We start from the raw sequence: 22705 nt of genomic DNA on the forward strand, positions 1-22705 counted from the left end.
ATCATTTCTCCGCGGAATTGGTAGTATAGATTAACGCTGAGTGACAGTGGGATGGATTCTGTAGCCACAACACTTTACAAACACTTCAGTCACTGAAGTGACTGAACTGTTGAAGTGACTGAAGTGTTGCTGCGGACTCGCTCAGCCAAAACATCCTTTGAGAATGTATATTAAAGGCAGCACATTATTACAACATGTTCACAACTGTTATTTCATCTGGCCAAGGATTAATGGGCATAGTTTGCTATTTTAAGAAAGCTCACTTTACCGTCGTGAAGCTTATGCTTTAAGTCCTAAGTTCTAAACAGCAATTTGATAGGAGCATCGGATATCAAGATTTGCCTCTTTCTGTAAGGTAATCTTAGAATATGTACGGTAATCTTAGAATATGTACAAGTTAAATCCGATGTTGAAAGTACGAAACGCTTCTCTACTGACTTTATCTCTTGCCGTACGATTTTTTGTGCCCTCAGCGGATAATGTCAAATGTGTGTGTGTGTGGTAGATAGCGTAGCCTCGCTGCACCAGACGCACGGCCATTGTTCATGCTAACCTCACCTCCCCCTCCAACTTATCCACCCAATACTCTATTTGTGGGTTTTTGTTTAATCGGAACTTATTTCTACATTCGTATTTTTTAATTTTTGTTGTTGTGGAGCATTTTTGTTGTTGTGGAGCATTGTGGTGAACAGGGACATCTGGGCGTGGGCCGGGAAGGACAACAAGGAAGCGGCATCTTTTGTTTATACACCAATGTCAATGTTTCTCAGTCGTAACAGCTTCTTGTCCTTCACAACTTCTCCAAACTTTTATCCTCCGCAAATTGTCGTTCTATTTTTAAGTCTAGCCGAGTGTCTCGTTCCTGTTATTGGTTGAATGAAAGGCATAGCTCTTAGTAATTGTTGCTGTCGCATTTGTTATTGATGTACTGCTTATTGTTTAATTGGTAATTACGTGTAATATCGATCTTTCCATTAATTTAATTAAGACTCTTCAACTCAAAAGTCTCATCGAATGTATGAAATTAAATCAAATCTTAACCCGCAACAAACAAATCAACACGAACTTTAAACCACAAAAGCGTGCATTCCTAAATTTGTAAATTTATCATAAAAACACTAAATGTGTGTGTGCTTGTATCAAGCGTAAACACATTATACAGTCACTGAGCGCGCGTTGGTGATGAGCGGGATGTTGTGGTGACATCAGTGAAGTTACTAACATGGCGGTGGTGTTGTGGTGACATCAGTGAAGTTACTAACATAGCGGTGGTGGTGTGGTGACACCAGTAAAGTTACTAACATGGCGGTGGTGTTGTGGTGACACCAGTAAAGTTACTAACATGACTGTGATGTTGTGGTGACATCAGTGAAGTTACTAACATGGCAGTGTGAGAATAATGGGGCCTACTTCCTCACCAGGGCAACCCATTCTCCTGAAATAATAGTACCTGTAGCGACTATTTGCTGGAAAGTACCAGTATATACCGATAAACTACTGATAAAGACCAGTTATCTACTTTTTGTATTGTAGCGTCCGGTAAAAATAGTTAAAACCAAACCTATATATCCTTAGGCCTAGTATAGTGCATATATGTATCATATTAAGTCTAAGATAGCGTGAATCGCCTAGAATTTCTAGTAGAGGTCAGGTTAGGTTTTGTCTTATTTGTGTTGCGATTTAAAACGTTGGCTGGTTGCCCAAATTTAATAATACAGAAGTCGACTTTCTGGTTAGTCCATCACTCCATATTGGTATTTTCCACCAAATAGTTAGTATAAGTCCTTTCATTTTAGGAGAAAGCCTAAATTTTAAAAATGAAATTCCTTTCATTTTTAACCCACCAATCACCCAATTGCCTGCATTGGGTGATTGACAAGAGTGCATAGTGATACGGCTGTTAAATGGAAGAAGGAATAGATATAAAGGAGAAAGGCATTAGTACTAATATATCGAGAGAGGAACACCAACAATATGGAAGTGAGAGCAGACAGGAATTGAACAAATAGTTGAAAAGGAATTATAATATTATTTATTAATAATGTGAATTAAACTAATGAATAAGCTGGAAGAAAGGGAGGAAAAGGAGCAGCAATAATTACAAGATAGCAAAGGTAGCAGGAACTGGAGCAACAAAAACTTGCTTAGATAAGACAGTGAGTCATGCCTGATAAATATACGATTAAAAAAACCTACAAACATTAGTGACATAATTCATTATATATTGTACAACCACGAAAATTCATTCAACATCTCAAATTAGGTTAGAAATGTTTACAAAATGAAAGAAAAAAGGCAACATTCCTAATTGATTTACCTGTCCTCTCCCTGCAAGGGAATATATTTTTCTTGCCCTCCATAAGTACATGTGTGCGGCGCGAGGCTCCTTGTGGTGGTGGTCAACCCGGCCTCTCAATTTGTACATTCCATTTTGACGTATAAATCCCCTAAGATCAAATACTGATGTACTAAAAATGCTAGCGGTTCGCACAATTGACGCGATCTCCCGCTTTCTCTTCGTGGGTCCTCGGTTAGGTTAGGTTCGGACAGTTTAGTCAATTTAGTGACGTTGGGAACGCTAGAGAGGACGGGCTGTAAGATGGTCCTCCATCTTACAGCCCGTTTGCCTATATACCGAGATGGTTAAGGTTGACAGTCTCCAACTGGCCACGTGAAGGCATTGACGATCTATATATATTAAATCAAGTAAATTGACACTGCTCCGGTGGAATGCATGGTAAGGTATCATTGAGGGTTTGTGTGAAGGGCGTAAGTGCAGGGCATCAGCCGCCGGGGTGAGACGAGGTGGTTGCTTAGTCACTAGAGGAGAGATGGCGCCTTTGTCTGGGTTTTACAGCGATTCATGCGAACGTGGTTGTGGAAGCTGTGTAGTGGATTAAAGTCAGTAAAGAGAGCTTAAACCTCACACCATCGCAGAATTAGAGATCACTCACGGAGCATTGAATTTGTAATTAGTATTATAAGAGTATTTGTGTCGAAAGAGATTGAAGATTAAAATGGGAATGCGTGTGTGCGATGCTTACAACCAGGCAAAAATGGTGTGTCACCCACTACGATCAACACATTACAACACAGAGACAGAAATCAGTAAGAAGACTAAGGCCGTCGAGACTCGTACTTTGTCAATTATCAGTGAGTTTACAATGGAAGCAGACCTGATAAATGGTTAGGCAGGGTATTACCCTCTGCCCATTGCTGGGGGCTACCGCGCTGACTCCATGCTCCCTAATATGGCCGCGACACAATGCTCTCACAACCTCCAGACTCGCTGCGTCTCTCACATTTTACGCTCTTCATTATACAGAATTAATCTCTCGCAAATATTTAATTCCCTACTGGAATTTTTCTGTGTTACAAGAATAAGACGATAAAGAGTCTTTGAAAGTCGACTCACACGTTTTTGGGCAATAATTTGGGGGGAGGGATGGATGAGGCTATTTGTTCTCTTTCTTGTTTGGGAAGACGATAGGTTACACACCCTAAAGCTAATATAAATAGATAGTTCTTGCCCTTGTGTATGCATAATATACATTGTGTGTGTGTGTGTAGGCTATATTGCATATACAGATATATCCGTTGCTAACTACCTGAAAGAGGCTATCCTAATAAATCTGTTGTTTGTAATTGATGCAAGCATTTTAGTGGCGTGAAGTGAGTTTGCTTTTGTTTGCCTTTAAATGACAGTAACGCAAAACGGTTGTCCAATCCTGAGTGTTATTATTATTGCAACCCATCCTCCGAATTGACAGTACGATTTAATACTAAGTGTAATAAGTACACTTTCTAACTGTCATAACCAGTGCATAATTGCACTTATGGGACTGTTACATTTACCCAACTCCCTCCCCCGATTTAATTCCCCTCGTTTTCTGTCAAGACACACACAATTTTAGGATGAAATTTTAAATTTCAATTTGCAATACACAAGTTTTAAATATAAAGAATTTTTTTTCTGGTTTATTAAACAATATAGATTTTATACAAAATTTTTTTATAATATCCTGAGTTATTTTACAATTTATTGATATATTTTAGTTTTGTTTTATTAGTTTTATAAAACTGTAATGTCAATATAGCTATAGGTTAAGTACTAATTGTAATTAAGAAGCAATAAAATTATTATCTTCAAAAACTAAGACGGTTAGGTGAGGTTGTGGTTTTCTATTCAGTTTTTGGGGTAAACTCAAATATTCACAATATATTTGACAGTACGATTTAATACTAAGTGAAAATAAGTACAATTCCTAACTGCTATGAATAGTACATAATTGCACTTATTTGTCTCCTTACATTTACCACCCCATTTTTGGAGGACGGGCTGTATTATTATTATTATTAACAAGGATTTACAACAGTGAACGCTCCAACAAACCTTTGCAATAACGGACGCCCCAACAAAGCTTTATAACAACGGAGCCTCCGGTAGCTCAGGTTTACAATGAACGTTACACCAAGCAGTCGATGGAGGCTTCACCGATACGCTAACTTTTGGCTATGCTGCGAATTTTCTCAGGACGCGAGGGTACTCATAAAAGTATGCTGTGTGGTACTTTATAGCACCCACTCGTCTCCAGAATATGTTGAGTATGCCTGCTTACACGCCTCCTCCTTCAGTAAGCACTTACACTTGTAAGACAATCATTTCAGGAAGGAACTCTGTAAGACAATCTGCCAAGGAAAAGAACTGTTATCTAGTCTTTTTTTCATGCAGGAACTACAATCCAGTCTTTCCAGGAAGGAAGGAACTGCTAGCCAACCTTTCCAGGGCGGAACTGTAAGCCATTTCCAGGAAGCAACATAAAATATATTTACGAGCTCTTTATAATAAGAAACTTTGCAAGATATATTTTCCTGGAAGCAACTCTGCGAAACAATCTTCATAGAAAGAAACTGTGATACTGTCTTTCCAGGAAGACACTCTAATGGAAACTCAGCTGCCAGGAGAGTGCCATGGAGATCTTGGGCTAATATTCCCAATTGGTCCCAGTTACAGCCCCGCTCCTGTGCCAGGTAAGTCCACTACGGGCTCACCATAGCCCGTGCTACTTTGGAACTTTTGTTCTAAGTAGCTGAATCTAAAACAACAACAACCCAACTGGCACAGGCTTCGCCGCACCTCGGGTCCTCACATCTCTAGTCTCACACAGTAAATCTGGGACTGGGTGATAAGAGGAAATGTCAGGGCTGCCGGCTGATAGAATATTTTTGTGTGTATATTTACTGGTGCCTGCAGGATCGAACTGTTTGCTCTTGGATCCCGCCTTTCTAACCGTCGGTTGTGTAATGTACTCACTCCCGACCCTAGTTTCTCATATCTACAACACACACACACACTACTAGGTGAGTACTAGATGATTATATATACATATATATTCACACACATATATATAAATATAAAAATTGATATTGTTTACTATTTTAAATGTAGCCGTCTTTTATTCATAATTAGACTGCTGTTATTAATATTGTTAACGAATTTATAAGTCGTCCCGTGAAGCCTTTTTATTGAATGTTCAAATTTTCCATATTAACCCACCAGAAGTTTCCGTGACGCATGAAGAGCGGCCTCGTCCCCAGCGGCGCCTCCTGCTGGGAGGGAGGCGGGGGGGGGGGGGGGAGTGAAGAGGGGAAGATTAAAAGTTAGTGGAGCAGTGCGGAGTGTCTGGTGACCCTGGGCCAGCTTTGGTGGCTGGTGGGCCGGATGGTAGGCTAGGGAAGGTCGTGTTGATATGTCTGTCTGTCTGTCTGTCTGTCTGTCTGTCTCTCTCTCTCTCTCTCTCTCTCTCTCTCTCTCTCTCTCTCTCTCTCTCTCTCTCTCTCTCTCTCTCTCTCTCTCTCTCTCTCTCTCTCTCTCTCTCTCTCTCTCTCTCTGTGCTAGGGCTCATTAGGAATGCCATTGATGTTCCTAATGAAATTGCAAGCTGTTATCTACAACAGCTCATATAAAATACAAATCAAGCCTGACTATACATTCATTTATTTAATTAGCTTATTATTTGTTCCATTAGCGTTAAACTTTATTTAGTGCCGAGTTACAATCATGTTAGTAATGGGACGAAGTTGAAGCCAACACTGTGCCAGAGCCTGTACTGTAAATGGTCGATTTTACACATTTCATATGGGCGAGTGAATTTGTCCTAAATGCTATGCTGTCTAGGGACGAACCGTCACTGATAGTGATATTGTAGAATGAGAGCCAGGATTAGGCTGTTGGTGGCTGAGCGCCTTGCGTTACGAGTGCTAACTTCTGGCTGTCCACAAAGTTGGACCAGGTGAGGAGTCTTGAACACATTTACATCACAGTGAAGTTACCAACATCTCTCTGGTGTTCAACGGTCAGATGTACTGATCATTCCAAACAAAGCTGGTCATCAGATCAGATCACAGCAACCTACTGCTCTCTCTCTCTCAGACCCGCTGTGGTATCTTCACTCCTCAACACCAAAGGAGCTCTGCAGCTAGACTGCATCACGGAAGGACCAAATTAGCCCGTGGAGTCTTGTTGACCTTGCGTAACCTTTGACCTCTGTCCGTCCTACCTGGAGGAGCGGAGGGGAGACGAAGAGGGCACGCTGACGGTACCATGGTGCACGAAGCCATTCCTTGACAGGGCAATGTTCAGAGAGGGGAGGTGTACTCACCTAGTTGTACTCACCTAGTTGTGTTTGCGGGGGTTGAGCTCTGGCTCTTTGGTCCCGCCTCTCAACCGTCAATCAACAGGTGTGTGTGTGTGTGTGTGTGTGTGTGTGTGTGTTTTTCTGCTTCTAAAAAAAAATTGGGAGTAGGAGAAGGCAGCTGTGTGTGTGTGGCTATGAACGCCGCTGTGGTGGAGAGATCTGCGGGATGGAGTAGTGTTATACTGGGTTTAATATTGCGGAGGAGCAAGAAGCCAGGAAGTATGGCCTGCTGTTGGAGATTATTGACGTGAACGTTTGTGTTGGCGGGGGAGAGGCTGGAGGTAGGTTTGTTTGTGTGGGCGTTTTTTGTACCTAGTTAGTTGTGTTGTGGTGGGGGGGAAGAATGGAGGAGGGAACTGGGGGTTAGTTGTGAACGACCTGAGTATATGTGTGATCTGACCATGCGTGACCCGACCATGTGTGACCCGACCATGCGTGACCCGACCATGCGTGACCCTAATGTAACATTTTGCAGTGTAAGAATTAAATAACAAGTGCTGCACTAACGTTACATCTCTGTCACGCGTGTTATACCAAATTTCAGTTATGTTTCAGTAATTTCAGTTTAATTAAAAAAGTAATTTTTCAGTAAAAAATTAATTTAATACCAAATTTCAGTTTCAGTCAAATGTGTTAGGTCATAATATTCGTTGAGGTCTGATAAAGACCTTTCGTACCCTCTGTAATCCTTTTTGCGCTACCGCTCACATGATGAGTATGGGGTGCACCTCAACCCGTCATCTCATCTAATACGTCACATGTGTTTTACGGAATTCACCAATGTGTTCATTTTGCGACGTATGAGGAAGACTTAAAACATCTCAATATTGACGTTTGGAGTTGTAGGCTGCAGCAAGGGATCAGAGATTATCATGACTCTTAGACATGTAGTAGGGCTTCAACACCAACCTGTCCTCACACTCTGTTTACCAAGGTAAACACAGTTCACCAGGGTAAAGACAGTTCACCAGGGTAAACAGTTCACCAAGGTAAACACAAGGTAAAGGACAGTTTGTACCCTTCAACTACAGCGTCAACAATTTGACGCTAGTCAGACCGGTTGTGTGTGGGGGGGAAGGGGGGAGGGGCTGGCGTCGCCTGCTGGCAGTTTGGGTGAACTTGGCCACCACAGAGCAGCAGCATCACCCGGATATATTGTCCTGCAGGCCAGCCGGGTGTCCCACACATCCAGGTTGCGCTGTGGTCGTCGACTCCAGTCTTGTTTGCCTCAAGAGTCGTCTTACATGAGAATAAAGGTAACGGCAGAAGGCCTATTGGCCCATACGAGACGGCTCCTATTTATAACCAGCCAATCCCACTCATATACATGTCCTACCCACGCTTGAAACAATCCAGGCACCCCACCTTTGGGAGCCGGTCGGCCGAGCGGACAGCACGCTTGACTTGTGATCCTGTGGTCCTAGGTTCGATCCCAGGCGCCGGCGAGAAGCAATGGGCAGAGTTTCTTTCACCCTATGCCCCTGTTACCTAGCAGTAAAATAGGTACCTGGGAGTTAGACAGCTGGTGCGGGCTGCTTCCTGGGGGGGGGGGGGTTGATCAATAATCAATCAACTGATCAATAATCAGTTGATTGATTGACAGTTGAGAGCCAGAGCTTAACCCCTGCAAGCACAAATAGGTGAGTAACACACACACACACACACACACACACACACACACACACACACACACACACACACACACACACACACACACACACACACACACACGCACGCATACATCCAATATTAAACAAATGAAATGTTCTCAGCATTATACGTGGACCGGGAGCCAGACGACCACCTCACACGAGAGCTGCTGGGAGCTCCTCAACTTATTTTATTACAAATCGCCAGGCGCCGAATTGAGTTACTGTACCTCGGCCGGTGCGGCCCCGCGGCGGGTCTCAGCGGAGAGGCTGCGGCCGGCGGCCTGGAGAACCCCGCCCGACACGCCAGGGGCCCTCGTCCAGGGTGCTGTTGGGGGCCCTCGTCCAGGGTCTGTTGGGGGCCACGTCCAGGGTCTGTTGGGGGCCGTCGTCCAGGGTCTGTTGGGGGCCCTCGTCCAGGGTCTGTTGGGGCCCACGTCCAGGAGGACTCTGGAACGAGAGCGTCTGAAGGGCGATGCTGTGTGCGGCTCGCATGTCTCCGGTGTGTGTGTGTGTGTGTGTGTGTGTGTGTGTGTGTGTGTGTGTGTGTGTGTGTGTGTGTGTGTGTGTGTGTGTGTGTGTGTGTGTGTGCATATAGAGGTATGCCCGCGTGCCGTCATCAGTGACTAACGTCGCCGTAACGTGACCTGCACGTTAGGTAACGTCATCGTGAGATAATGTAGTCGTTAGATAACGTAGTCGTTAGGTAACATTATCGTAAGGTAACGTAGACGTTCGGCAAGATGAGTATTACATAACACTGTTGTTTATCTTAGTTCATCGTCGGTCTCTTGTTTACAAGTGAACTCTTAATCTATGTTGCTTTGAGAACGGTCAGGTGTGTGGGTGTAACAGGTGTGTGGGTGGCAGGTGTGCCTGCAACAGGTGTGCGGGTGGCAGGTATGCCAGCAACAGGTGTGCGGGTGGCAGGTATGCCAGCAACAGGTGTGCGGGTGGCAGGTGTGCCAGCAACAGGTGTGCTAACATTAATATGCACCCAAACTCGTTCCCATAATATGTCTCACCTACGCTTGAAACAATCAAGTGATCCTACGTCTATTATGTTACCCGGTAGTTTGTTTCAAATTAATTAACAACCCAGTTTCCAACCCAGTATTTACCCTGGTCTTTCCCGAATCTAAACTTGTCAAGTTTAGATTTAAATATACTTGTCAAACTTGACAAGTATAATTTATATTACAATTTAATATATTTATAATTTATATTATAATTATAATATTGATATAATTTATATTATATTAAATATATAAATTTTGTGTTTTTTGTGTTTCATGAAAGACCTGGGTAAATACTGGTATGGAAACAGCGTTGTTGTGTTGTGGAAGAGATTACCGGGTAACATGTAGGACCTGGAAGACCTTGAGTGTTTCAGGCGTAGGTTAGACATATATATGAACACGTTTGAGTGGAGCAGATAACGACAAATGAATAATTATTGTGGTGTAGGGCTCGACCAGCCACCAACCACTTGGCGGTGACCCGTATCTGTCTGTGATAAAGAGGGGAGAGATATGGGGCCTGAAGTGTGGAGCTTCTCTACCTCCTCCCTCACTCAACACCGCCGTCCCTCCACATCACTGTAGTGGGGAGTACGCTAGTAATTTATTATTATTGTTATCTTAGTGTGCAGCTGGTGTTATTAGTGTGTAAGGAAGTTTAACTCAATTGCAGCATCTTGCATGTATAAGCAGCCCAATCACTTGGGCTGGACGGTAGAGCGACGGTCTCGCTTCACGCACGTCGGCGTTCAATCCCCGACCATCCACAAGTGGTTGGGCACCATTCCGTCCCCTCGTCCCATCCCAGATCTTTATCCTGACCCCTTCCAAGGGCTATATAGTCGTAATGGCTTGGCGCTTTCCACTGATAGTTCCCTTCCCTTCCTTCGCATGTATAATCTATTTCACCAGGTGTATATATATTTTGTTCCATAAAAGTATGCAGACGAGGAGGGACAATAACTTTCAGTGTTCACAATCGACTTGAGAATGGTCCAGGACGGGCTGAAACGTCGTCGTCCCTTCACTTTCTAATGTGTGGCTCGGATACTTTTGATATCGTTCGCCTTATGCGTTTCTGTTCTCGTATTGGCATCCTTGGTGATATTTAGCGACCTCTGATTATTCGGCACATTTGATGGTGCTACATAGCCTTCCCGGTTTGGTGCCTTCTTTTGATAATTACTCACTTTCTAGTGTGTGGTTTGCTCCCATAACACTACTTTATTGGGCAGCATCACTCACTTTCTCACTCACTAATTACTCACTTTCTGTGGTTTGCTCCCATAACACTAAGCTTATTGGGCAGCATCACTCCTGTGAGTGAACACACCGCCACAGCAGCAAGCACAGCACTGGGTAATAGAAAGATAACCCGCTGTGTTGCTCATCCTGTCACGTGTTGTCAGACACAGCTGCAACACTGAAGTCTCTCATGTGAACACATTGTTAAACAAGAGGAATAATATTTACCAACCCTCAACGTTACATCATCTTGGCGTGCAAAAGTGAGACGAGCTGTTTACGACATCATCTGGATTTGAGAACTATCTCCTTACTCCGTGTGTGGTTTATGGGGCTGCGCATCTTGCTGGCGTGTCTTAGGTGGGCACGGTGGTATTGGTTGTGTTTCAGGCCATATTTTGTTGATATCTTGGTTATCTTGAGATGATTTCGGGGCTTTTTTAGTGTCCCCGCTTTTAGTGTCCCCGTAAGTTTATTGAGGTAAAATACACACAAAGGGATGAGGTTATCTTGAGATCTTGAGGTTATTTTGAGATGATTTCGGGGCTTTTTTAGTGTCCCCGCGGCCCGGTCCTCGACCAGGCCTCCACCCCCAGGAAGCAGGTTATAGCATTGTCTTGTCACAACTCTTGTGTTTAGCGACGGGCTCTTTCTGCGTTGACTTCTGAGACTCCCAAGAGCAGATTGAGTGAGTGCAGGTGACGCGTGTCCCCCGTGCTCCCTGCACAGCGTCGTAGCGTCATGATGAGGAATGTTACCTTTGCTTACGTTGGAATGGTGTCATTCTCAGTTCTTTCTCTTCCATCATTTTCACTCTGAAGAGCATGTAGCTCCGTCCCTCCAATTAGATCTAGTAGCAATACCAGACACTAGAGCAGTTTTTATAGCATTAATTTCCTGCTTCTTTCTTAAATTAATAAAAAACTAGATGCGTTTTATCTCTTGTACATACATATTACACACCTTCTTGTCATCTCCCTCGTGTTAATCATACGTTGTTCTTCTCAAGGTGAGAGACTTACAGAAAAGGATTTGCGTGCTTGCTCAAGCCAGCAGAACGCTTCGAGGACGCTTGCTAAGTAATCTTGGCACTTGATGCAATTCTTCTCTTCCCTCATTTATCATCAGAACTGCTCCTCCAGTATCGTGGTCGTCGTGTCTTGTCGCGTCTCCTCGTCGCTGTCTTCAACGACAGCGTGTGGCGTCGTGAGACCGCACGCTGTCTTGTCACCCGATCACCTCTCTTGAAAAAGATAATTCCTTAACGCTTGGCTGTCTTTTCCCGCTTTGTTGACCCGCCACACTCGGCGACGCCACACCCGGGCGCCGCCACACCCGGTGACGCCACACCCGGCGACGCCACACCCGGCCGCTCCCCACACCCGGTGACGCCACACCCGGTGACGCCACACCCGGCCGCTCCCCACACCCCACGGGAGGTCCCTGCAGGTACGCGGGCAAGAGGTTGTGACTCTACGTGTTTTGTAACCTTACGTCTTAAGCAGTTGGTAACTGCGTCTGCTTTATTACCTCCTGTGTGGCATGGCGTCATCTCTCCTGTTCTATGTGGCTTGTATAGTATTTTTTGTCCATTCTTGATGAGTTTAGTATTTCAGGAACCTGGGCCTTGTGGAAATAGCGACGGGAGCTATCCACAGGTGCGGTATGGTGATTATTAGGAGAAAATACTAAGTCATTACGACTATATAGCACTTATAAGGGGGGGGATAAGGATTTAGGATAACACGGAGGAAAGGAATGGTGCCCACCACTTGTGGATGGTCGGGGATTGAACCCCGACCTGCAAGAAGCGAGAATATTGTCGTTACCCATCAGCGTGAGCGGCCACAACCTGCCTGCCAGGTGGCTGTGTTTGTTTTGATCCGGTCTCTTTGTTTATGTCGTGATACACCCGCCTGCAGGTCCCTTCATTCATAAGAAGCGACAGCTGAGTGGTGAACGGGCCCGCGTTAGTGCGCCCTTTTGTCGGCTTGATCTCGGCTTCAGTTTGTGAATTGACTGAGGGACAGATGTGGTGATCCCGGTGGTGGGTGGAGCGAAAAGCTCCAGCTGGTAACGCAGCTGGAAATATGGAATTGTGGTTTACGCAATTTGCATAGAAATGAAGGCGTGGAGTTTGGGGTTTACAGGGAAGGATGAAGCGAAGGGACTGGTTGATACCTGGTTGATGGGGTTGATGTTGATGGGACTATATGGAGGCGTGGGCTTGGGGATTTGTGTGGAGGTTTTTTGTGTGTATGTTTGTGTAATTTATATGGTAATATGGCTAGGGAATGATTAACATTTTTATGACTATGCGAAAGGACAGCCAGGAGAGTGACTTTACTGGATGGTTGAGTGGGGGTGATGTGGGTGAGCATATGGGTGCCGTGTTGAGCTGCTCACTGTCATCTGGCTCTGTTGCTCTCGTATCCTCTCCCAGCAGTGGGGGGGGGGGATCCTCCTCTAATGAGAATGGAAAACAGCAATGGCTTCCTTAGGGAATTATTTTATTTCAGCATTTACGTTTTCAATTCTTTTCACACATACACACACACACACACACACACACACACACACACACACACACACACACACACACACACACACACACACACACACACACACACACACACACACTAATTGCATGCGTGACTCAGAGCACGAGCGTCTCCCCCCCCCCCCCACCCTCTCCTCCCTTCCGTCCCCCACATCCTCCCAGCCTCACTGAGCCACATCCCCGGGGTGTGGCCCTGGCTGACCCAGGGGTCAAGGCCACCACCATGGGTGACGAGAAGTGACACCTTGGCACCGTAGTCACGCACTCCCCCACCCCTCCCACCCATCCCCCACTCGTGGAAACCCCCCACAGCTCTCATCCTTATCCTGACTCCTTCCAAGTGCTATATAGTTGTAATGGCTTGGCGCTTTCCCCTGATAGTTCCCTTCCCTCCCCCCCCCCCACACACACACACACACGAGAACACCCCCATGTGAACACCCCCATGGGAAGCGCCCGCACCTTGTCAAGCACAAGACGAAGCTCGAAAACGTTCAGAGGTATGCCACTAGGCTAGTCCCAGAGCTAAGAGGCATGAGTTACGAGGAAAGGCTGATGCAACTTATTATTATCAACATCTTTATTGACAAAATTATTTACAATTTTGCCTAACTGATGAAATTGCACCTCATGTCGCTGGAAGACAGAAGAGCTCGGGGAGACATGATCACCACATACAAGATTCTCAGGGGGAATTGACAGGGGTAGGCAAGGATGGATTATTTAACACGGGTGGTACACCCACAAGGGGACACAGGTGGAAACTGAGTACCCAGATGAGCCACAGAGACGTTAAAAAGAACTTTTTCAGTGTCAGAGTAGTTAGTAAATGGAATGCATTAGGAAGTGATGTGGTGGAGGCTGACTCCATACACAGTTTCAAATGTAGATATGATAGAGCCCAATAGGCTCAGGAACCTGTACACCAGTTGATTGACAGTTGAGAGGCGGGACCAAAGAGCTAGAGCTCAACCACCGCATGCACAACTAGGTGAGTACCCCACAGCTTTCCTCCCCCCCCCCACACACACACGTTCTTTGTATGTGCTGGTGTGTTTAGGTCAGGTCGTAGACCTAGGGGGGGAGGTGAGGGGGGGGGGAGAGAGGCTCTCATAACGTCACTCTTACCAATGTTGTGGTTGTTGTTGTTGTTGTTGATTTAGCTCCTGGGAACAACAGCAGCACGGGCTATGGTGAGCCCGTAGTGGACTTACCTGGCACAGGAGCGGGGCCATAACTGGAATATGTTATGGTACATGTAAAAGGCGAAAGATTTATGCGTTTTTGAAGGTAAACCAGAGTTTATGTTATGGTTTACAGTATACTTGTATACCGCTGTTCCCCTCACCAAACTCCCCCCGTCAAAATAACCTCTTCCCACTAACGTCAGGGTCCCTCAGGTCTAGGACCTACCCATGTAAACAAACACACGCGCGCGGGCGCGCACACAAAGGGAGGGACATTTTACCCAAGCCGCAGCACATGTGGGAGCGACCTGGGAGGCGCCTCGTTACCAGGGGAGACAACGAGAGACGAGGGTGAAATAGAGGCGGGGGAGGCAAGATGGGAACATTAGGATGGTACACATGCGCGGTGTAATGATCCCAACATGGGGGATACAGGCGAATATTAGCTTAAGATGCAGCTGTCAGTTGTTTAAAGCGACGACCTAGTTCCTTCATGGATGTAACCATCAACCTCTCAGCTCAAATAATACATAGTTGGTGACACTATAATCCCCAAGGGATGACATAAGGGGGTGTTGTATGTGTGGGTCGGTTAGGTTAGGTTAGGTTAGGTCTTAAGGTAGCTCTTATTACGTCCCTTGTGACAGTTCCAGACAGCGGAGACTCGACAGTTCCCATTCAGGGAGACGCTTGGCTTCCACAAATTAATTTAAATTTTGCCCCGAGGGGCGAGTTTATTGGGCAGCGCCACTCGTCCAGCGAGTGGACACACCGCCATAGCAGCATGTTCAACACTCCCCAAGAGGAAGAAAACCCGCTGGGTTGTTCTTCATCTACTTCATTCATTTCCCTGAGAATTGTAGTGTTGTGGTGTCTCCTGCTGGCCAACCTCTTATTGTCTTGTAATTACCTAAGTGTATTTACAGGATGAGAGCTACGCTCGTGGTGTCCCGTCTTGTGTGTGACACTCTGAGCTGTGTGACACATTATCCTCACTTTAATTACACCTAATTGAATTACTCAGATTAGGCAAAATTGTAATTAATTTTGTCAGTAAAGATGTTAGTAATAATTGGAGTGGACGGTAGGGCGACGGCCTCACTTCTTGCAGTCTTGCAGGTCGGCGTTCAATCCCCGACCGTCCAAGTGGTTGGGCACCTACTTTCCTTCCGTCGATCCAAAAATCTTTTCCGTTATATCCCTTCCAAGTGCTATATGGTCGTAATGGCTTAGTGCTTTCTCCTGATAATATCTTACCTTCCTTTCCTACAGTGTGGTTGAGGGGGGGAGGGGGGGGGATGAGGCTCCTCACGCTGGCACAGTAGCCCCTCCACCACCACAGTAGCCCCCTCCACCCCAGTAGTTCCCCCCCCCTCCACCACAGTAGCCCCCACCACCACCACAGTAGTTCCCCCCCTCCTTCACCACAGTAGCCCCCCACCACCACCACCACCACAGTAGCCCCCCACCACCACCACCACAGTAGCCCCCCCCACCACCACCACAGTAGCCCCCCCACCACCACCAGCACAGTAGCCCCCCCCCACCACCACAGTAGCCCCCCACCACCACCACCACAGTAGCCCCCCCCCCACCACCACAGTAGCCCCCCACCACCACCACCACAGTAGCCCCCCCCCGCCCCCCACCACCACCACCACAGTAGCCCCCACCACCACCACCACAGTAGCCCCCCACCACCACCACCACAGTAGCCCCCCACCACCACAGTAGCCCCCCACCACCACAGTAGCCCCCCACCACCACAGTAGCCCCCCACCACCACAGTAGCCCACCACCACCACAGTAGCCCCCCACCACCACCACAGTAGCCCCCACCACCACAGTAGCCCACCACCACCACAGTAGCCCCCCCCCCACCACCACAGTAGCCCCCCACCACCACAGTAGCCCCCCACCACCACCACAGTAGCCCCCTGCTCTGCGTCACGCCTGGGTCGGCCTCTCCCTCACCGTAAAGGATACTCTGGTTTGTGGTTAACTAATTCCCGCTGTTTCTGGCACCCTCCTGCGGTTGGGACTTGATTTGTGGTTGTGTGGTGCTGTGTGTACTCACCGTGTGCGTGTGTGTTTATTATTTGCATCTGCACAATCGAGCATTTAGCTCTTGGACCCCGCCTTTCTAACCAATTCATTTTTCCTCAATTATGTTAATATATATATTTCTCTTACACACACATATACACCCCCAGGAAGCAGCCCGTAGCTTTAGCAGTTTAACTTCCAGGTATCTATTTACTGCTAGGTGAACAGGCGCACCAGGGTGATAGAAACTGCTTATTTGTTTCCGCCTCTGCCGCGGATCGAACCCGGGCCCTTAGGACTACGATACCAGAGCGCTGCTCACTCAGCCACGAGGCGTGTGTACTCACCTAGTTGTGCTTGCGGGGGTTGAGCTCTGGCTCTTTGGTCCCGCCTCTCAACTGTCAATCAACTGATGTACAGTTGATTCAAATTCAAATACTAATCCAACTACACAGTGTATAGTACTGTGTACTACAAATTGTGTGCGCGTGTACTCGCCTAGTTGTACTCACCTAATTGTGCTTTCCTGGGTTAAGCCTTGCGTCTTTGGTCCCGCCTCTCAACACACACGCATGTTACTGAGTGACACACGGTACCGTGTCACGCGATGAAAACACTATCTACTAGACGTCCTCAGGCCAAGCTCGTTAAAGCGGCGGCCGTCCCCCCCCCCCTCCCCTCTTCCCTCCCCACCTTCATAAATTTTAGCATACTTTGGGATTAAAAATAGGTTTGTTATCATGTGTAAGTTAATATTATTATGAATTAAAGTTCTATGTATAGTTAGGCATAGGTTGGGTTAATTTAGATTAGGTGTTTAGGTTCTGTTGGCGATTACTTGAATTTGTAGCACGGTGAAGCAGTTAGAGAGTTGCGAGTCCAACAGAGGTCGTCAGCGAAGCATTGTTCGAGAAGTGTTCGAGAAGTGTTCGAATCATTGTTCGAGAAGTGTTCGAAGCATTGTTCGAGAAGTGTTCGAACGTCATCAGTTGTGAGTCGTGTGTAAACCGTTTTTCCTTCATAAACAGGAGGTTTGGCGGCTCCATTAACGAGCAGTAGCCCCTTGTTACAGCCCGTCCTCATAAATAATGGTCAGATTCTCCTTAATCCAGCACCCAAATCCCCTTTTTATGAAGGATAAACGGTTTACATAGGATTCACATATAATGACGTTCGAACATTTTTCGAAGAGTGCTTCGCTGTCGACGTCTGTTGGCATCACAACTCTGTACTACACCCAGGAACAACAAGTACAAATAATCGCCAGAAGAACCTAAACACCTAACCTAACCTATGCCTAACTATACATAGACCTTTAATATATAATAATATTTATTTATATGAGAAAAACAATTTTTTTTACTGCACAATGCGTAAAAATTGTTGAATGCGGATTATTGGGGGGAGAAGAGGGGAGGGGGATGATGGTGGTGACCTTAACAAGTCTTGTCTAAGGACAGGTTGGAGGACAGGTTGTGTCAAGACGTTCAGTGTACCGACGGGCGTCTTCCCTGAAGCCTCAGTGACTGTAAGACGCCAGAGGAACCAGGTATCAACCTGGGGCCAGATTCACGAAAGCACTTACGAATCTGTACATCCTCTCTCAATCTTTGGCGGCTTTGTTTACAATTATTAAACAGTTAATGAGCTCCGAAGCACCAGGAGGCTGTTTATAACAATAGCAACAGTTGAATGGGAAGTTTTCATGCTTGTAAACTGTTTAATAAATGTAACCAAAGCCGTCAAAGATTGAGGAAAGATGTATACGTTCGTAAGTGCTTGCGTAACTGCTTTCGTGAATCTGGCCCCTGGTATTCTCCTAGACTCATAGTGCAAACTTTACAATTGATAACAATACTGAAGAAGCGGTAAAGCGTGAGCTCATAGAACACAAATCACGTCTAACATAACGGCGCGTATCTGGCCTCAGAGTGAACTGCGGGGTTCGATTTTCGGGCGGGACGTTTCCTGTCACCTGATGCCTGTGTTCACCTAGCAGTACATAGATACCTGGGAGTTACCCAACTGCTGTGGGTTGAATCCTGGGGATGGTTGATATTAAGTACAGGCTTCCTGTGAGTGAATATAGAAATGTCTAGTCTAGAGTGTGTTGTCTAGATTCTAGTAGTAAAACTCTCTAGAAGTGAGCCTCGTGTGGTGACCAAGAGGAAAGTGTAGAGGTGCGCCGTGACGTCATCATGTCAACACCAAAGACAAGAGGAAAGTGCAGAGATACGCCGTGACGTCATATGTCAACACAGCGCCGGTGGAGGTAACGCCCGGCCACCATTGTTTACATATGATGTCATCGCCAGGGGGGGCGCCAGTCACGGGCCCCTTCGTACTTAGTAATGCAGGAGTTACCTCACTGAGGGTTGTTGACACTGTGACGAGAGAGTGTTTGTCCGGTGATGCCATAGTGCATTGTCTCCCCTTCCCCCCCCCCCCCCCTGGCCGCTGCTCGGCCAGTGCTCGGTTACTGTGGGTTTAGGTGACGTCACTTCTGGCGATTGAAAACCCCCTCTTGGGGTCTCTCAGAATGTTCGGTAATATGTTTATTGTTTGTGATGTGTGTCTGTGTATGTATTAACACGATGTACTGAACGGGGTGAGAATAGCTTGAGCTACCTCATCCCTTTGTGTGTATTTTACCTCAATAAACTTATTTCAATTTCTTGGGGTCTTGTTAATAACGTAGCTTAAAGACCCGTTAATATTTGCAGCTAGGCCTATACCGTACCTTAGTAACGATAGCAGACGACAATAGGCTTACTGACCCGTGCGAGACAGGTTCCAGCCCAACCATTTTAGCTCATGAATAACTTATCGTAGTGTAAAATTCAGTTTCTTTATTATGCACCCCATACCCATTCAGTGAGCGGTGGTGGAAAGGGTTATAGAAGAACTTAATGGGTTCAGGAACTGAACCCCATAGTTCGTTTAAATAAGCAAGTAACAATCTTTTAAAGCTAGTTACACAATTGTTAATGTTACACACACACACACACACACACTCACACACACACACACACACACACACACACACACACACACATATATATATATATATATATATATATATATATATATATATATATATATATATATAAGCTTCTGGAAGAGTTGACTTACATGAAGCTACGCAGAAGAGCGCATCACCCATCTATAACTCTATTGCCAAACCAGTTCTTTTTCTTCGTAATAATTTGAATTCGTTCATTTTAACTAAAGTTGTTGAAGTCGTAGTGTAACAACAACCTGCTTGTTTAATGCTTGTTGTGTGGTTGCCAAGTGTGCTTGGTGCAGGCGAGCACTGGGTCTGGTGTTAAGGTCGCCATCAATTGAATGGGTTAAACCCTTTATTTATTGTCAGTAGTGATTCTGCGTTATTGTTTGGTCTCCACTAATTTCACTTCGTATTGCTTCCTTTTGTTTATTACATTTTAAAAAGAAAAGCCCTGTTTGCTCCCTTGCCCAACGCTCTCTGTCTGTCTGTCTGTCTGTCTGTCTGTCTGTCTGTCTGTCTGTCTGTCTGTCTGTCTGTCTGTCTGTCTGTGTCTGTCTGTCTGTCTGTCTGTCTGTCTGTGTCTCTCTCTCTCTCTCTCTCTCTCTCTCTCTCTCTCTCTCTCTCTCTCTCTCTCTCTCTCTCTCTCTCTCTGTGCACGTGAGAGAGACTAATCTAGTTTACTCCTCCCCTTATTTATATCTTTGACTCTTATGCCTCTAATTCCATTCAATATTAGATGGTGTTGTGGCATTTGTATGCTCCTGGTGGCGAGGTGTGCCTCTCCCGCGGGGCCTGGCCGCCGGGCCGTGAGCGTCATCAGTATGGCGTGGGTGGACGCCCCACACAGTGGAGATGGAGACTGACCAGAATAGAAACCCATACTCTCGTGGGAGGCGTCTGAGATTACCTTCACACCAGGGGAGAGAAAGTGAATGAATGTATAAATATGCGGGTGCGTCCCCCCCCCTCTCTCTCTCTCTCTCTCTCTCTCTCTCTCTCTCTCTCTCTCTCTCTCTCTCTCTCTCTCTCTCTCTCTCTCTCTCGCTTCTAGTGCATCCTATCCTAACCTAATCTAACGCAACGTAATCTAACGAAAATATGTTGTTGTTTAAGATTAAAAAGCTACTGGGAACCAAAAGTTCCAAGTAGCACGGGCTATGGTGAGCCCGTAGTGGACTTACCTGGCACAGGAGCGAGGCTGTAACTTTTGAAAATATGATAAAAGTTGCGTTTTAAATATGGTGTGTGTGTGTATGAGGTCACATGTTCACGGCGTTACCAGTTTGTGAGCTGACCCGAACAACGGTATGGGGGGGGGGGGGCGTCCTCTCCCCCCCCCAGCCCCAATCTCCACCTTAACACACGCCATAACCACCCTTGTAAATGTTCACTATACACCATCTTCACACTATTCACGATTTTCAGTATACACAATCCCCACTATACAATTATTATAATTTTACGGTTTTTACACTACACTAATGTAAAGAAGATCGGGTGATTATTCACAAATTTTTCAAACAGTCTCTACATTCTCGGGGAAGGGAAGGGAACTATCAGGGGAAAGTGCCTAGCCATTATGACTATATAGTACTTGGAAAAGGTCAGGATAAGAATTTGGGACGGGACGGGGGGGGCGGGGGGTGGGGGGGAATGGTGCCCAACCACTTTGACGGTCGGGGATCATAAATTATTTGCATCATTGGCGTCTTCCAGGGGTTCTCCTGGAATCCTAAGGGTCGTGGCGATCCTGTTTGCACCAAATTCTTGAAGTCTTAACCATCATCCACGGGGTCACCATAGCCCGTGCTACTTTGAACTTTTTGTTCCCATTAGCTGAATCTTAAACAACAACGATCATCATCCCAATTTTGATCAGATTCCGTTCATGGTGTCCGAGTGTATACCGGATACCCATAGGCCTACACACACACTTTCAAATTTATTTATGCAGACGGCGGAGCCACATATTTCAGCGTCATCCCGCTAGAGGGTGCTATAGACCTTATCTATTGTTCAATGTTCTTGAACAAATCTACAAGGGCCGTGACGAAGGTTCGAACCTACGTAAGACAGGATCCCAGACGCTGCCTTAATCGCCTGAGCTACTGAGCTAAAGGTCGACTACGACTTTTACCATGTCGTAGCTCAGTCGATTAAGGCAGCGTCTGGGGATCCTCTCTGACGTAGGTTCGAACCCTCGTCACGGCCCTTGTAGATTTGTTCATTTGATGCATCACGCTATTGTGATATCTGTGTGTTCAATGTTGTTGTTGTTATTCGCGTTATCATCTCTTAACTCTTCGTCTCTACACAGCACGCGAACAACGTGCGACGACTGGCCGAGGAGAAGCGGCTGCAGCAGCAGGACCAGCACCACCAGCACCAGCAGCAGGTCCGCAGGTTCTCCAGCAAGTGGGAGATCCCGCAGTACGACGTCGTGTATCGGCAGGACGTGACTCCGGGCTCCTTCTTCGCCCGCGACAACGTCCACAACTTCATCTCCTGGTGCCGCGACTTGGGTATCTACGAGGTGCTCCTCTTCGAGACGGACGACCTGGTGCTCAGGAAGAACGAGAAGCACGTCATACTCTCCCTGCTGGAGGTGGCTCGCCGTGGAGCACGGTCAGTGGCCTTACTCTTAACCACTCTATATATATATATGTGTGTTACTTGGGCTGGACGGTAGAGCGACGGTCTCGCTTCATGCAGGTCGGCGTTCAGTTCCCGACCGTCCACAAGTGGTTGGGCACCATTCCTTCCCTCCCCCGTCCCATCCCAAAATCCTTATCCTGACTCCTTCCCAGTGCTATATAGTCGTAATGACTTGGCGCTTTCCCCCTGATAGTTCCCTTTCTTGTATACCCCCCCCCCCTGTGGACAGGCTTAGAGATGTGTTAGACAGTATATTGTAGCGAGCGATGAGTCACAATAACGTGGCTAAAGTATGATGACCAGACCACACACTAGAATGTGAAGGGATGACGACGTTTCGGTCCGTCCTGGACCATTCTCAAGTCGATTGTACAATCCTTGCACAATCGACTTGAGAATGGTCCAGGACGGACCGAAACGTCGTCGTCCCTTCACATTCTAGTGTGTGGTCTGGTCATTATAGTGTAGCGAGTTATTGAGCGCTGAACCTTGGATTAGCAGGACATGCCGGCGAGTGTTGGGTTGTGTGAGGGTGGCAGAGGACCTTGTGGTGTCAGAGAGGCTCGAGTGTCAGTGTTGGGGTGGGTGTTAGAGGCTGGAGGACTAGTGTTAGTAGTAAAGGCTCGGTTGACGGAAGCA

At 46.4% G+C, this 22705-nt stretch overlaps 1 protein-coding gene across 1 annotated transcript in view; it reads left to right on the forward strand.

Annotated features, from left to right (window-relative positions):
* LOC123763663 (GAS2-like protein pickled eggs) overlaps positions 1-22705 on the forward strand; it is a 43600-nt gene that overhangs the window by 17035 nt on the left and 3860 nt on the right. The window contains exon 2 of the mRNA XM_069304340.1: positions 21729-22036. Coding sequence (XP_069160441.1) covers positions 21729-22036 — 308 coding nt within the window. The remainder of the gene's footprint in view (positions 1-21728; positions 22037-22705) is intronic.

The sequence above is a fragment of the Procambarus clarkii genome, chromosome 52, assembly GCF_040958095.1.
Source record: "Procambarus clarkii isolate CNS0578487 chromosome 52, FALCON_Pclarkii_2.0, whole genome shotgun sequence".
Lineage (NCBI taxonomy): Eukaryota > Metazoa > Arthropoda > Malacostraca > Decapoda > Cambaridae > Procambarus > Procambarus clarkii.